The sequence below is a fragment of the Urocampus carinirostris genome, chromosome 8, assembly GCF_059441175.1.
Source record: "Urocampus carinirostris isolate Australia breed hairy pipefish chromosome 8, RoL_Ucar_1.0, whole genome shotgun sequence".
NCBI classification, from domain to species: Eukaryota; Metazoa; Chordata; class Actinopteri; order Syngnathiformes; family Syngnathidae; genus Urocampus; species Urocampus carinirostris.
Window position 1 is genome coordinate 11575220 of NC_142356.1, and position 17070 is coordinate 11592289.

At 40.7% G+C, this 17070-nt stretch overlaps 1 protein-coding gene across 2 annotated transcripts in view; it reads left to right on the plus strand.

Annotated features, from left to right (window-relative positions):
- Positions 1-17070, plus strand: part of sh3pxd2aa (SH3 and PX domains 2Aa) — a 105613-nt gene that overhangs the window by 7606 nt on the left and 80937 nt on the right. For both annotated transcript variants that reach the window (XM_088341613.1, XM_088341614.1), the window contains exon 2: positions 7825-7905. In XM_088341613.1, coding sequence (XP_088197739.1) covers positions 7825-7905 — 81 coding nt within the window. The remainder of the gene's footprint in view (positions 1-7824; positions 7906-17070) is intronic.

Here is a 17070-nt window from a genome sequence, read left to right on the forward strand (position 1 = left end):
TAAAGGTTCAAAAGAAGCTAACAAAATTGATGCCGCTACAAAACGTAAACATACATTAAATGCATCATGGAAAGAGGAATTGACGTGGCTTTTTGCAGATCACGGCAACGCAAACATTGCATGAACGAAGATGAGTGAATACAGGTATATACTGATGGCAGATGGAAAACAGCGATGTTATATACATGCAATGAATTTTATCAGTAGATTTATAATAAACTTAATTTTAATGTGTTGTTCTGTTGTATATTCTGATTATCAGCTCTTAATACTTTGCAGACACTGAAAATAGTGGTAAGCGCGTGTGCGGCACAGTTCTGAGGTCATGAGATCGAACCTTCCTGTGAGTTTGCATGTTCTCCCCGTGCTTGCGTGGGTTTACTTCGGGCACTCCGGTTTTCTCCCACATTCCAAAAACATGCATGTCAGGTTAATTGGCCGGTCCAAATTGTCCCTAGGTGTGACTGAGCGAGTGAGTTTTCTGTCTCTGTGTGCCCTGTGACTGGCTGGCCACCAGTTCAGGGTGTCCCTTTTGAGACAATTGCAACACAATGTAATTCTGTGTTTTATGTTTGCGTTGCGATTCAGTTGCAGTAAGACTTTAAACTTGTAATAGTCGTAAATGAACTGCATTTATATAACTCAACTTGTCACTGAGGACCTTCAAAGCTCTTTACAATACACTTCACACTTCACCCATTCACAGACATACTCACACACCGATAGCGGAGTCAGCCATGCAAGGCGCCTACCTGCATATCAGGGGCACTACGAGTTCAGTGTCTTGCCCAAGGACACATCCGAAGTCGGTCCGGAGCCGGGAATTGAACCTGCAACCTCTTTAGTCCCAAGACGCCCACTCTACCTCTTAATAGTACACTTTTTAAAGAATTTGCATTGAATGTCTTTTCCGTTTTTGGTAGCCATTTTGTTACATTTTAACTACAGAGAATAATGGTTACAATGTTTGGGGCGGCAGTAGCTCAAGAAGTAGGATCAAGAGGTCGCAGGTTCAATTCCCAGCTCCTCCGTTATATATTGAAGTGTCCTTGGGCAAGGCACCTAATCCCTAATGCCCCCGATAAGCAGTTAGTTGCCTTGCATGGCTGACATTGCTATCTATCGGTGTGAGTGTGTGTGTGAATGGGTAAGTATGAAGCACATTGTAAAGTGCTTTGGGGGGTCTTCAGTGACTTGAAAAGCGCTATATAAATTTAGAACATTTACATTTGTACTGTAAAAAATGCAAATAAATGGTGCTGTCCATTTCTAACAGTGACTGGGAATCGTTTGGTGTTTCTTCCCTTGTGCCATGTTACTTTACGTGTAAATCATTATTCGATTTTAATATTTATATTCTTGACACTAACTCAAGAACAGTAACTGTCATGTGCTGATACTTTAAGAGATGACTCAATGGCTTCACCATTGCCCAGTAAACCTGCACACTATTGTTAAATAACTTTATTGTTTAATTAAACAAGGCAAGTAAGACAGAATGGTCCAAATTCTCCTTGTTAACTTTAATCTTGTGTATTTTCCACCTCATAAATAAGATTTATCACCTAATGTGAACACATTACTTATGTTTCAGGTGAACTCTAAAGCAGGGGTCAACATCTGGTATATTTATGTTTTGACTTTTGTTCCATTAAAAATCCAGATGGTGCTATTTAGTTATTATTTATTGCATTAAAAGTGTCATTGTTTGTTTTAGAATAGAATAGAATATACCATCATTGTCATTGTTACAAAATGGGTTAACATATTGTGACAACGAAATTGGGCTTGACACTCCAGTTTCACACAATCACAGTGAGGTAAAAAGCCAAGAAGAAAAAGATTTACTGGAGAGACACGTGAAGCCGCTGCGCACGGGTGCGCCGCCATCTTAAAAAAATGACTGATGTTATGTGAAGGATTCAGAAAGGTTATTTAATTGTGGCTTTCTGCAAAGCAATACATTGTCCTTCACAGGCAGTCAGATAGGTTACCTAATACATAAGACAAGCCCCCAAAAGCTGACTCAGCACTTTTGATTTGGTTGACTCAGCATATTCCCCAGAAAGACATTCTACTTTTCTAGACCAGAAGGAAAATGAATATCAACACCGTATTTTACAGACATTTAGGTAAGTTATCCTAGATGTGAGAAATGGCATAAAAGCTGACTCGGCATTTAGTCTGTGGTCTGTGCAGCCCTTTGAGACTCCTTGTGATTAAGGTCTATACAAACAGGGTTGGGTAGGGTTACTTTAACTTGATTACGTTCAATTACTTTTAGATTATTCCAATACCAAATATGCTAATAAAAGACAAAAGAAACTAAATATGAATCAAATGACTAAATTTTGTGCAGGCTTGGGGAGTAATGGAATACATGGAACGGCAAAAATGATGTTGGCAAGCTGTTTGGATTTATTTTCATTTTGTTTCTGTCGCATTTTATGTTAGTTTTGCCGGAGATCAAAGAGATCAAAGCCAGGAGAGAAAGCTTACCACGTGTTGTGAGTCATCATTTTATTCATATTTAGTTTCTTTTGTCTTTTATTAGCATATTTGGTATTGGAGTAATCCGAAAGTAATCAAGTTAAAGTAACCCTACCAAACCCTGCATTTTATGTTAGTTTTGCCGGAGATCAAGGAGATCAAAGCCAGGAGAGAAAGCTTACCACATGTTGTGAGTCATAATTTGATTCAAATTTAGTTTCTTTTGTCTTTTATTAGCATATTTGGTATTGGAGTAATCCAAAAGTAATTGGAAGTAATCAAGTGAAAGTAACCCTAGCCAACCCTGTATACAAATAAATATGACTTGACTTGACTCCTTCATGATTATATATGGTTCCTTGGTAAAAATGGTGTTACATATTATTATTTTCCATGTCGGATGAAATATAAAAATAAATTTTCTGAACGAAACATATATAGCAAAACCATTGACGGCAATATAGCTAGACACTATTATGGCTCTCTTTTATATGCTATTTTATATATAGCCGTTTAGGCGGGGTTCTCTGTATTTAGTGGCTAGCCCACAGTCTCTGTTCCGTAAAGTCTCCCGAACATTTGCTCGCTTCTCTCGGAAACGGAATCACTGCTCACTTTCTTTGTTCGTCAAAACTGTAAGTTATTTCAACGTGTGTTTTCCTAAAAGTGTGTTTTAACTTCATTCTATGCACGCTTCTTCGTGTCTCTGTGTTGTATGGGTGCGTTAGTATGAGAGTGAAACAAATTTCTTGTCTTTCTATATGGTCTTTTTCATGTAGATGAAAAAAAACTTTTTCTTCCCTGTTTTCTTAATTTCTGGGATGTTAATCCCCTGAAGGATTTGGTTTATGTTTTTTTGTGGTTGAATGTGCTTTTGTTATTTAATTAATTATTTCTGGACTCTGTTGATAAAGGAGTCCATTCATAAGAGACATTTCTGAAGCACAATGTTTTGCAGATGTTATGATCCATTTAACTTGTTTGACCTAGTTTGAATCTCGATAAGGTTAAATGACTTAAATAAGAGTCTTTCTTAGATGTATATTAAACCAGTGTTTGAAATATTGTCTGCCCGGACGCCCGGGACGTGCATCTTTTACGTCGGGCGTACAACTTACACAACATCTCCGCCCGGGTGGCCGACATCTTTCTCAAGAACCAAAAAACGTTTCAAATCATACATTTGCTTTATTCCGATTTTGAAATCTTCGTTCGGTTTGGGATTTTTGGAATTTCGGTTCGTTTGGCAATTTGCGTACTCGGCAGCCAATCAGAAGCCAGCATCGAATAACTTCGTGCTTCTGGACTTTCCCGAGCGTTATAAGATCGCGCATTTAAGTATCATTTTCCAAAGTAGATGCACAGAGAACACAAGAATAATGGATAAGTGGTTAGGAATCAAGCCAAAACCTCAGCCCCAGAAGAAAGATTCAAAAGAAGCTAACACAATTGATGACGCTACGAAACGTAAAGTACATTAAAAGCATCTTGGAAAGAGGAGTTCATGTGGCTTCTAGCAGACGACGCAACCTTTCAGAGTTGTCTGCCCTGGTGTCCGGGAGTTTCAGACTCTGATTAAACTTTTTTTCTTACAGAAGTGGCTCGGATTTTAAGATGGAAAGTTTGTTGTTGCTTTCAATTGGACTTCTCAATTTCAATGATTTAGTTATGTTTATTGGTGATTCTGACTAGGTAATGTCTGTTAATGCCCTTGCAAAATCCATTGCAGGCCGGTCATCCTGGAAGAGGGATGACCTCATGTGCGACCAATTTTCAAGGTTTCTTAATTGTCCTCATGCTGAGGTTTTTTGAGTTTATCCTTGCCCTCATATAGGTTTTAGGATAGGGGATGCTGTAATAGTGGTCTGGCAGCTCTTTGAGACTGTTTGAGATTAGGGCTGTACCACAGGTGTCAAACAGGCGGCCCGCGGGCCAGATCAGGCTCGCTGATGGATTGACAACACTCAGAGAAGCGCAAGAGAAAAACAAGCTGCAGGTTGAAAAATGTCAACTTGATGTTGCCAAAGAAAGGTGCCTCGAACAAAGTCACTGTACTTGTATGTCTTTCTGTCACTCTCTCTCTCTCTCTGTCTCTCTCTCTCTCTCTCTCTGTCTCTCTCTCTCTTTTCCACCCCTTTTCTCCCACTCTCTGTCTCTTTCACTCTCTGTGTCTTTCTTTTTATTTTCCTTTGATGCTCTTAACTTTAACTTCTTTTGCTCTAACTTCCTTTTTTCCTTTTCTCTCTTTTCTCTTTCTCTCTTCCTACCCTTTGCACTTTCTTTTCTCTTTTCTCTCCTTCTGTCTTTCTTTTTCTCTTTGGATATCTTTCTTCCGCTCCCTTTCTTTCCCCCTCTCTCACGACTTGTCTTTTTATTTTTTTTGTTTCTCACGCTCTCTCCCTCTCTCTTTCTTTGTCCCGCCCTCTCTCCTTTTCCCTCCCTCTTTCTCTTATTTCTTTATCTCTCTCTTTCTTTCTCTTTAATCTACTAGTCCGGCCCCTGACGGAATGTTTGTTCTATCGTGTGGCCCCAAAATTCAGAACTTGTGGGTTCAATTCCATCTACCAGCCTCCTTTTGTGGAGTTTTTATGTTCTCCCTGTACCTCAGTGTGTTTTCTCTGGGAACTCTGGTTTCCTCTCATGTACCAAAAAGCTACACGGCAGATCCATTTTTAGTGAAAAATTGTCCCTAAGAATGAATATGTGCGTGACTGGTTGTCTGTCTCTGTGTGCCTTGCGATTGGCTGTCAACCAGTCCAGGGTTTCCCCTGCTTGTTGGGTTCCCGCACCCCTACGACTCTAGTAAGGATAGGTGACCAGAAAATAATCGAATGACATTTTGTCCATCAGGATCTACATTGTACCAGACCTCCTTCCCCTAGATGGCGCCAACTAGGTGTAAAACAAGACACACCTAAGACCAATCTCTACACACCTGTCCCTAATTTTCCAAATACTTTATATTGGCTGCCTCTGGTTATTGTATTTTCATTCCCAGTTTGGTCTTTGTTTCTTGTTTGGATATTTTTAGATTGAATTTTATTTGAATGTGGTAATTGTTTTGCGACCCCTTGTTTGTTTATTACTTTGTTCCTTGCATTCCAATTTCCGGATTTGTTTTTCTTTTTGGTTTGGATGTTGTTGGGTTTGATTTTGTTTGGAGATGTTCTTTCTTCTGTGACCCCTTGTTTGTTACTTTGTTCCTCACATTTCCATTTCAGTCTTTTTTTTCTGGTTTGTATGTTGTCAGGTTTGTTTTTGTTTAAAAATGTTATTTGCTTTGTGACCCCTTGTTTGTTTGTTAATTTTTTCCTGGTTTTGTTATTAAATATCATCCTTATTTTGAGCACACTTTTCTCAGGTCCATCTATAAAACTTAACATCATCGCGACACTTGTCCAGGACCAGAACGGAAACAGGACCCAATTGCATTACGTTTCTCACAAGTTTTATTAGAGGAAAGAGAAAGGGCTGCTGGTACTTGGATTGTGCGCGGAAGTGGATCTTCCGTGGTGAGCGATGGCAAAAACGTGGTCGTAAGCGCGTCATAAGCCAGAATAGGAGAGAAGCCATAGTCGGGGACAAAAAGAGGTCGAAAGCCAGGATGGGAGAGCAAACGTGGTCAGGATCAAAAACGGGTCGAAGGACAGACAGGAGCAAAAAAGTGGACAGGTGGGAGTCAGCGTCAAAAAAGGCTTGCCTAGTGTTCACTGAGGTTCGCAGACGGACTGACAAAAGCTGACAGACAGGACTGGGTACAAGTACTGACCGGGAGCCAATCAGAACCCGCGGCAGTTGGCGCCCAAGGAGCGGGCACTGCTGAGTCACATCAGTAATCATGACAGTCAAAGTTAATTTTAAGAAGGCACCAAATTGTCATTAAGCTTATTGTACTTCTAAATCCAACTAACAGAGAAAAAGGCAAACATAAACAACAACAAAAATCGAATGTCAGAAGGAAAAATCAACAACGCCCTATGACCCAATGCTGGATAAGTGGATTTTCATTGATGGATGTGTCTTGCAGTTTAACTCTTATCCTACAAATAGAATATTAATCAAAATCTTGTGTCTGGACCAATGTTCCCTGTAATTTTCCACGGGTCTGAGCGTTCACACAAAGTCGGTGAGCAACGCTTGAAGCAACAGTGAGCAACAGCAATCCCAAGTGTGGCAACTAAGTCATTATCAAACATGTCCAAAACTTGACATCATGTTACATTTTGCTGAGTTTCTGGCAATGCAAAAAAATTAGTCGGTTGCACGATACACAACTGCATTTAATCACATTTTTTAGCGGAAGTACAATGTTGGCAACAAGATTCACTTGATATAATTGGAAATTATTTGAATGCAACACAAACTTTTTCTTCTTTTTTCAGTGTTTTTTTCTACCTTTTTTAAATTCCTTTAAAAAATGTCATTGTGTGTATTTTTTCCGAGCTGTTACTTTTTTCTTTTTGTTCTCTATTTACTTTTTTCCTACATTTATTTATTTTCTTTTTTTCTGGCTTTTTTCAAATTTTTTCCTTCTTTTTTTCCTCTTCCTTTTGTTTCTTTTTTCTCAGCTTTTCATTACTTTTTCATTTTGGTGTTTTTTTCTTTTTTGTTCTATTCCCCCCTTCTTTCAAGTCATTTTGTGCATAATTTTACATAATATTTGGTCATGTTGGGATTAAAGAAGCAAAAACAACCCGAAGAACGTTAGATGGAATTGAACCGACAAGTTCTGAATTTTGGGAAGACGTGCTTACTAGTCATTTACAGTGCCGTCCATAATATCTCTACAGAGTCTCTTCCAATACTTTAAATCATATTTATTTGTATAGCCGAGCCGAAAAAGCCGGTTCTCGACAAACTCTTCTAACTTTACTCAACTTGGTTCTACTTTTACTCGACTTCAAAATAACGCTTTTAGGACACAACGTCAGGGGAACCCGTTTATTTTGACCTTCATGCACTGTAACTTTGACTTAAGTCGCTTCTTAATTAGTAATTTTGAGCCCTCATTTTTGTGCGCTGGCTAGATTTTCTTGGTCTGGACTTGCCAGGGGCGTGGATGGGGGTTTGTTGGGCTGAGTTCAATATATTATTAGGCAATGTGGACTTTGGCTTCAAGGGCACACTGATAAGGTACAGTGGGAACGTGGGAAAGCTCAATAGGAAATGGCACACTGCCGACACTTACTGCAGTTAAAACCAATAACAAACAACATTAGTGTGATAATAGAGTAGTGGGTCAAAACATCGATATCGCAATATAATATGTCAATCGTAAGAAAATGTTTAGAAGACAATGGGATAACAATGCCACCGTTGTGTTCTCTTTTCCAGGTATATCTCATCAATGTCACCTACTCTGACAACACCTCCCACATCATTTATAGAAGATACAGCAAGTTCTTTGACCTTCAGGTAATCAGTTTCTACCTCGCCGTATATCAGATTATGTTTTCTGATGACAAGCCAATTTATGTCACCTATTGACTGTTTTGAACATGTATATGTATGTAGCAGTGTTCATTTTACCTGTGAAAAGTGATGGGTCCCGGGGACTCGCATGCTCCAAAATCTATGGGTCCCAACAGAGATCTATGGGTCCCCAAAATTTAGTGTTATCGAGGTTGAAATTGTAAATCGGCGACAAATATAATATATAAATCTATATATTCATTCAGTTTAAATCATCACACCTAATTGGTAATACAAAGCAGTTATCACTTCAGATTTTTCAGTTCACAAAAATATTCTGCATTATACAAAATAATATTGCTGAAATATTAGTCTAATACATTCATGCTGTTTTAATCACTTGATTTTTCAGTTCATATATTTTTCGTGGTTTGCTGTCCCGCCACAGTTGTAATGCCTTCTCAAGGTCCAATTGCAGCAACGGAATTTTCATAGCTAATTTGTGGTTTTCATTGTCATTGTGCCGATCCAATGTGCTTTTCTGAAAGTTCGTATTGCGAAATAATTTATGCAATCCCGTTTTTTTGTCACGCTGGGTGCATGCATCACAGAATATGTAGCCTCCATTATCATCCTCCTCATAGCGTAACCAAGGATATAATTGAGTCCATTTTGGCAGAAAAGTCCTTTTCTTGCTAGGAGTATTCTTTTGTTTATCTTTCGTCGAATCGTTCGCTTCAAAACAAGTGTTTTCCTTGCCTTCGCGGTCTTCTGAAGAAGTTCTTCGCCGTTTTCTCGTGCCTGAATTATTGTCGTTGTTACCACTTTCTGTATTATGTTTCGACTTATTGCCGACACTGAAGAAATTACCAATTTTGTGTTGATTTTCACCTAATACTAACTGTTTTTACGGAGGCATACTCAGTAGCCTAGATGGCGCCTGCTTTGAGACTGGGAGGTCGGTGGTTCGCGCCCCGGCCGAGTCATTCCTAAGACTTAAAAAGTGGTCGGCGGTGCCCTCTGTTGGCTGCGGCTGCATCGGCTCGCTACAACGGGTCAGGTGCAATCGACATTTCGTTCTGTGTACATTGTTACACAGAATGACAATACAAGGAAATTATTATTATTATTATTATCATTTCACTCGACAACCACCGAAACAATGATGTCATCACGAAGAACGAGATCTCGTTTGCCAAGATCGGCGCGAGACCAAAACAACAATGGCGGATCTGCCTGACGAAAAGTTTGGAGTGCGGTAAATCTTTGTTTAAAAAAAAAACAAAACTAATTGGATAATAATGACAATTTGGTGTCAAAAAAGTTGCGCCCCCACAGTCATAATTTACATTTCCCATTGCTCAGCAACAGTGGCTGCTTTTGCTTCCTGTGTTTTCTCTCGGCTTTTGACAGAATTGTGACTTCTGCTTAAGGTCTTCTCCAACTCAATAGAATGGGGAGAGGGGCGGTGGAGATGACAAACGCTTCATATATTTCACATTTCTGCTTCATACAGAACCTTGATTAAAGCGGTTTCTCAAGGATGAATTCTTATTACCTTCCGAAACATGCACAGCCTCATAAATCACAAGAATAGCCAACTCGGACGGCAAATCTTGATTAGAAAGTATGCAGTGATGTTTTTTCAAGATATGTTCACTTCATACCAGCTCACAAGGTGAACTGATTAAACATGATGGGGCAATTTTAGAGAAATGTCACTTTCTGCTTTGGGAGGGGGTGGTGAAGAACATGGATGAATATGTCATCATATTTTTACGATTTTCGTATGGCTTGCTAGCAGGGTTGGGTAGGGTTACTTTAACTGGATTACTTTCAACTACTTTTGGATTACTCCAATACCAAATATGCTAGTAAAAGACAAAAAAAAACTAAATATGAATAAAATGATGACTCACAACGCGTGGTAAGGTTTCTCTCCTGGCTTTGATCTCTTTGATCTCCGGCAAAACTAACATAAAATGCGACAGAAACAAAATGAAAATAAATCCAAACAGCTTGCCAACATCATTTTTGCCGTTCCATGTATTCCGTTACTCCCCAAGCCTGCACAACATTTAGTAATTTTATTCCTATTTAGTTTCTTTTGTCTTTTATTAGCATATTTGTTATTGGAGTAATCCAAAAGTAATTGAAAGTAATCCAGTTAAAGTAACCCTACCCAACCCTGCTTGCTAGATTAAAAAGTCTGTCTTGCTCCAGTATCCGGTATCGATTCAATCCGTCCTGTCCTGTCCGGTATCTTGCTCGTGTATCCGGTATCGATTCCATCTGTCCCGCCCTGGCCGGTATCTTGCTCCAGTATCGATCCCCACTGTACCGTCCTGTTCAGTATCTTGTTGTTGTATCCGGTATCCGGTATCGATCCCGTCCCTCTCATCCTGTCCGGTATCTTTCTTCAGTATCCGGTATCGATCCCATCTGTCCCGTCCTGTCCAGTATCTTGCTGTTGTATCCAGTATTTGGTATCGATCCCGTCCATCCCGTCCTGTCCGGTATCTTGCTTGTGTATCCAGTATCAGGTATTGATCTCGTCTTTTCCGTCCTGTCCGGTATCTGCTCGTGTATCCTGTATCTGGTACCAATCTTGTCCTGTTTCCTCCTCGACTGCCTCTGGCTTCCTGTTTTACAGCGCCTGACTTCTCTGGCTCACTTTTTCCACCCAGCGATTGCCGAATCACAGGCGTTTGTGTTCACGCGCATGTCTGCCCCATTCCCGTAAAATAAAGCTCGTGTAAAAAACGTTACGCGTCTGGGTCCTCCGTCTGTTCGGGTTCTGACAACATTTGTTATTGATACAATAAAATTACCCATCTATATTTTAATTTTATTTAGAACTGTCTGCAAGAGATGTGTGGCATTTGTGTTTAAAGATTGTTGAGTATTGCATGTGTCATTTTCCATGGAAGGTTAAAACGGGAAACACTAGGTTCCAACATACTGACCTTTTGACAGTTGACAGGTGTTTGGTGCTTGCCTCCCGGTAACGGTGTGTCCCATATTAGATTTTCCAAAGCGCAACACTGATGCTAAATTGACTTGGAAAAGGAATAGCAAGAACTGTTGCAGATTATAATCTTTATATTTCCTCTCAAATGCATCAGATTATTTTTAATTTTCGGTTATAACATCTGATATGTTTCTTGTGTGTTGTGCATGGACATTTATGGCGTATTGTAAGACTATTTAGCATACACAAACGCAAATTAATTTAAATATACCATCATTTCACAACTATAGGGGACACTGAGGGCAGCACAGCGACGCAGTGGTTAGCGCGTGTGCGGCACAGTTCTAAGGACTTGGGAACCTCCTGTGTGGGTTCAAATCCAGCCACCAGACTTTCTGTGCGGAGTTTGTATGTTCTCCCCGTGTTTGCGTGGGTTTCCTCCGGGTACCCCGGTTTCCTCCCACATTCCAAAGACATGCATTTCAGGTGGATTGGCCGGTCCAAATTGTCCCTAGGTGTGAATGAGCGAGCGAGTTGTCTGTCCCTGTGTGCCCTGCGATTGGCTGGCAACCAGTTCAAGGTGTCCCCTGCCCACTGCCCGATGATTGCTGGGATGGGCTCCAGCACCCTACTGAGGATAAGCGGTGCAGCTAATGAGATGAGATGAGGGGACACTACTAAAAGCCGCAGTCTTGGTTGAGTGTGACATTGTTGTATTTAAACATCACGTGTAACACACTTGATGATACTGCGTGCATATTATCCGCGCAGAATTACTTCAGCCCCTTAACGCCATCACTTCACACTTTAATGTTATCATGGTGTCCTTTGATATCCCTTTGCGCCCACATTAATCCAACAATGCACACACAAGCATGTGTATTTAAAATTGGAGCAATGCTAACCGAGTTTGGTTGTGTTTTATGAAGTTTTGATGACAAAGTTCACGGTTCATGGATTGTTTATTATCTTGGCCGGCGGGGCACCACTGAAGACGCAACTCTGGACATATTTTTCCACTGCTGACGGTTCAGGCCTGTTTTTGGGTCATAGATAGATTGATAGATACTTTATTCATCCCCGTAGGGAAATTCACACTTCCAGCAGTCTCCTTTGTTGTTTATTAACAGATTAACAGAATGCCCTCGGGGTGCTTTGTTCTAGTTTAGACACAGCGGAGTGGATGATGTCACACGCTAGTCCAAAGTTCGATGTCTCTGCGGCAGATAGAAATCTTTGTGCCCAGGGATACACCACCTTGTGTTAGCGAGTCCACCTCTTCTCCGCTTCCCGCAGGCTTTTGTGTCTCTGTCTAACAGCGCTGAAGCCGGGTAGCTCCGGATAGCTAGCCGAGTAGCTCCGGGTGGCTCCACGTTAGCTTCCGGGATGCTAGACGTGAGCCACATTTACGTAAAACACAGCAAACTGCACTCCCTGTGCGCTTTGATGTTTTTCACCAGCACAGCCAGTTCGTCGGTCTTATTGGTAGAGAGTTCACATTCACCATGATTACGGACGGTACCGGAGACTTATAACGGCGCCAGATGCTTAGCTACCTCCGGTTCTCCATCCACTATAGGGCCCCCTCATCACGCCCGGCACGAGAATTCTTCAGGGAAATAGTTGATTCCTCGAATAAACGCATTTTTGTGCGTTAAAACCCATGTCCATAGGATAGAAAGTAATCCAAAGTGTAGTTGTCAAACGGGACGAAAAACACCGAAGATAGAAGCAGACAATAAAAACAATAAAGCACAACTAGTGCGAGAAAACGTGGAGCTGTTGGAAAGGCTGCCACTCGCTGCGGCGCCGCTTTGATCTTTTTGGTAAAGTTGGCACAAGTCCATTCTTTGAGGATGTTGGACTAGTTCTTTTTCAGTCTTCTTCTCTTTCTCTCCCCTTGGATTGTGCCCTAGAGAAAAATCCTGACCAGTCCTGATGATTTTGTGACGTGACTATACCAATGCAGTTTTTGTCTGCGCACAGTTGACATCAGCTATTGGCAGGGTCCTGTATGCCCTCTGATGGTGTTGCGCACCGTTTTATTCGTCACATGGACTATTTATTTAACCAGCTCGGTAGCCTAGATGGTAGGGCGCCCGCTCCGAGACTGTGAGGTCGCTGGTTCAAACGTCGGCAGAGTCATACCTAAGACTTACAACATTGGTACTCATTGCCTCCCTGCTTGGCGCTCGGCATTGACTCCCAACACAGCAGTTGGGTCTAAATTGGCGGCGCCCTGTTTGGCTGCGGCTGCATCGGCTCGCTACGGTACTGTACGGGTCAGGTGTATCGACATTTCGTTCTGTGTGCATGTTTACAAAGAATGACAATAAAAGAAAATTCTATTCTATTCTATCTAGCTGGTTCCTGCTCCCAGCCCCTCAATGCTAAGACTTTACCCTTTAATGTTATCATGGTGTCCTTACACCAACAAGCATGTGTTTTTAAAATTTGAGCAAAGAATACTGGTTGTGCTTTTTGAAGTTTTAATGACAAAGTTCATGGATCGTTTATCGTCCTGGTCGTCGGGGCACCACTTGAAGACGCAACTCTGGACAGCTTTCTCCACTGCTGACAGTTCGGGCCTGTTTTGGAGTTGTGGCAAAGTTGGCCATAGTTCATTTTTTTAATGTTGTCTGCTCAGTTTTTTTCGATGTTCCTCTCCTCGGCGGCAGTAGCTCAGGAGGTAGAGCGCTTGTCTTGGGATCAAAGGATCCCAGTTCGAATCCCGGCTCGTCGGTGTTACATGTCAAAGTGTCCTTGGGTAAGACACTGAACCCTTAATACCCCCAATAAGCAGGTTAGCGCCTTACATGGCTGCAAGGCCGCTATTGGAAAATGTGGAGCACATTGTAAAGCGCTTTGGGAAGTCATTGACTTGAAAAGCGCTATATAAATGCAGATCATCATCATCATCTCATTAGCCGTACCGCTTATCCTCATTAGGGTGACGTGACCATACCACTGCGCAGTTGACAACAGCACTTGGCATTGTCCAATGTGCCCCCCGATGGTGTTCCGCACCGTTTTGTTTGTCACATGGGCTATGTTGCTAGTTCTTAGAAGTTTCCTGTACCATTGCATCTCATTGCGTGTCCAATGGTTGGAGCTTCTATATCAGGCCAGATTTGTTTGCTTAACTTGCTGTTTTTCACATGGGCTATGAAACTTTGTGCAGATGAGGCGCCATTTTAGATCAGAGTCGTTGTCAGACGGCGCCATCCCCCACGCACCAGAGACCATCGTAACAGATTTTGCAAGTTGAGTTAATCACGTTTCCAATCATGTGGCAAGTCAAGATGGCAATATTCGTTACATAACATATTTTCACGATCTCACGCAAGGCTCTTCTTCTATTTGATGTGATCTACTCATAGTTTTTTCACGACCCTTTTTGGGTTTTATTTTTTCCTTCAGCCGAAACAGAAACTGTACCTTCAGTAAGTTTAGTCAGAAAATATTTTAGTGCAGATTCTTTTCTGCATGCTTGGAAATGATTCTCACCAAGACCTACTTATTAAAATGTGTGTACTTCCTCTCAAGTTCAAGTGAATGAATGCCATAAACCTCAGGCTAACCAAATACTGCTCTGCCAGTCATATTGTCATGCATGTTAAAAACGTGTCCTTTTTATAGCAATCATATTTTATATCCCTGGGAATTAAAACTTTCATTTTATCAGTACTATGTTCTGATTAAGGGCCTTTGCTAACGTTGGGGACAACTCGGTTTATCATTACCTACGGTATCTCTCGAGTCCCATAGAAATAACTTTCTTATGCCGTACCCTGCTAACTACGAAGGTGTGTGGTAGCACTCCCTTTGTTGACTCATGCCTGTTCGGAGTTGTTCAGAACACCTATGAGTTTATTTCTGTTGCAATTTGCCCCACCGCTGCTAAGCCTGGGGTAAACCCTTGCGATCACATAACTGCCAACAGGAAGTCGAGGAATCTGCTGGCCAAGGCCTGTGCGGCATCCCTGAGTTGATGCCAACAGACTTTCATAGCTCCTTTTATGGCTGATCTATTCTTAGCGCATATGCATGGGATGAACAAGGAGCTGCTGTTTGTTCCACTTTGAGAATCCAACACTTGTGCTTGGGCTTATCTAGTTTAATTTCACTGCACAATGTTTACTCACTTATACAAATACATGGTTGAACTTATAGATAAGGCATGTCAAATATGCATCCCGCAAAGCCGATTCTGGCCCGTAGAATGATTTGATCTGGCACACCATAAATTTCTGAGTGTGTGAATAATGAAGCGAGTCTCTAGGTAATTCCTATCAAAAGTTATGATTTTGAAAATATGTGTAAACCAAATGCTCTCTCTGGCCGCTAGAGGCCAGTAAATTATATCAGTTTTAGTAGGCCCAGCCTAGTATTTTGATCTGATATAGTCTAATCTTATTGCCCTTCCACTGCTAATACTTTTTTTTTTGTATTTTCATTTTTCACTCATTTAAAACCAGCACAAAACTTAAGGCAACAACTATATTTTTTCATAACTCTCACTTGGTTTTGTATAGCGTGGTGAGTTGGTTCAGGTGTAAAACTGCATTCACTCAAGTGTTAAAATAAACCAGTTAATGCATTCAAAGCCAAACATGAAAGCCACCCTTTTCACTTTGTTTGTAAATAATTGCGTTATAAAATATCCCTTGCTTTCCATAATTATGATATGTACTATACCTGTAGGCTAGGCCAGTGTTTTTCAAACAGTGTGCCGGGTCATACTGTGCCGTGAGACCTTGTCTAGTGTGCCGCTGGAATTTGCCCAATTTTATCTTTCCCAAAAATCAGGCCATTATTCAGTGTTTTTGCTATTTTCATACGAGGAACTGTAATAGTCATCCGTATCAGTAGGTGGCAGTCGATTTTTTTTAATGCTTTTTATATACTATTTATCTGCTCATGAGGTAGCACAGTACATTTAATAACTTAATTTGTTTAACAAAGCGGTTTAAGATTGAACTTTAAAAAATAAAAACATAAATAAAGCACATCATACTTTTTATTTTAAGTATTATTTTCTTCTTTTTATGTACACATTTCCTACTTATGAGGTAGTACAGTGAAATATTTGACATACCGTAAATTCCGGACTATAGAGCGCACCTGATTATAAGCCGCACCCACCACATTTTGAGAGGAAACCCGATTTTGTACATACACAAGCCGCACCTGTATATAAGCCGCATGCGCCCACATTTAAAAATGTAACACAAACACAAAATTAACCCAAACCATACTTCAAGTCCCGCGACTGAAACTAAATGTCCTTAATTAAAGTCCACAGTTCAAAAATCACAGCTGGCAAAATGAACGGAAAATGATACCGGTACTTAAGGTTTGATGCAGATCTGCAGAGTCCGGGTCCCGTTGAAAGTAATCCAAGGAAAAAAGTGTATACTTCCAAAGGTAAGGGTGGGAAAAATATATCAGATGAACACATTTACTCACGCAACTCCTTTTTCTTTAACCAACTTTTTATCCCCTCTTCTTTCCTTGTCTGTCCCTCACCTTTAGCGGTCCCCACTTAAACTCGGCACCCCGCGTTTGTTCCGCCCCTCATTTTTGGTTCACCCGTGCAAAACATACCAGAATAAGTGTCTAAAATAAATACAAATAAATACATTACAAAAATATACAGTTGCAAATACATATTATACATGGGTTACACATATTTACAAAGAAAGACGGTACACCGAGAGAGTTTACAAAGCTTTAATAATAATAATATAGCTTTGACAGGGCAGTTAATGGTAGCAACACTCGAGCGCCGCTAGCGGCCATTAGAAAAATTACATAAATTGGCCGTTTCACTTAATTAGCCCCAGGGCTGAACATTTGGGGAAAAAGTAGCGGCTTATAGTCCGGAATTTACGGTAACTTCATTTTCAAACATTTTCGACAGACGGTGTGCCTCTGAACCTTTTTATAAATAAAAGTGTACCTTAATTCAAAGAGGGTTGAAGACCACTGGGTTAGGCTACTAAAAGTAGGCTGAATGATAAAGGATAATATTGAAAAACTACTGAAAGCTCAACATTTTAAGTTGAGATTCTTTTACTTATCTGGCCCGCCTGAGAACAGAAAGTCTGACATTCCTGTTACAAATTATTTAATGTAAGATACGCTCCTGAATAACGATGGCACGTTTTATCATTGTCTTACTTTGTGATTGCCAT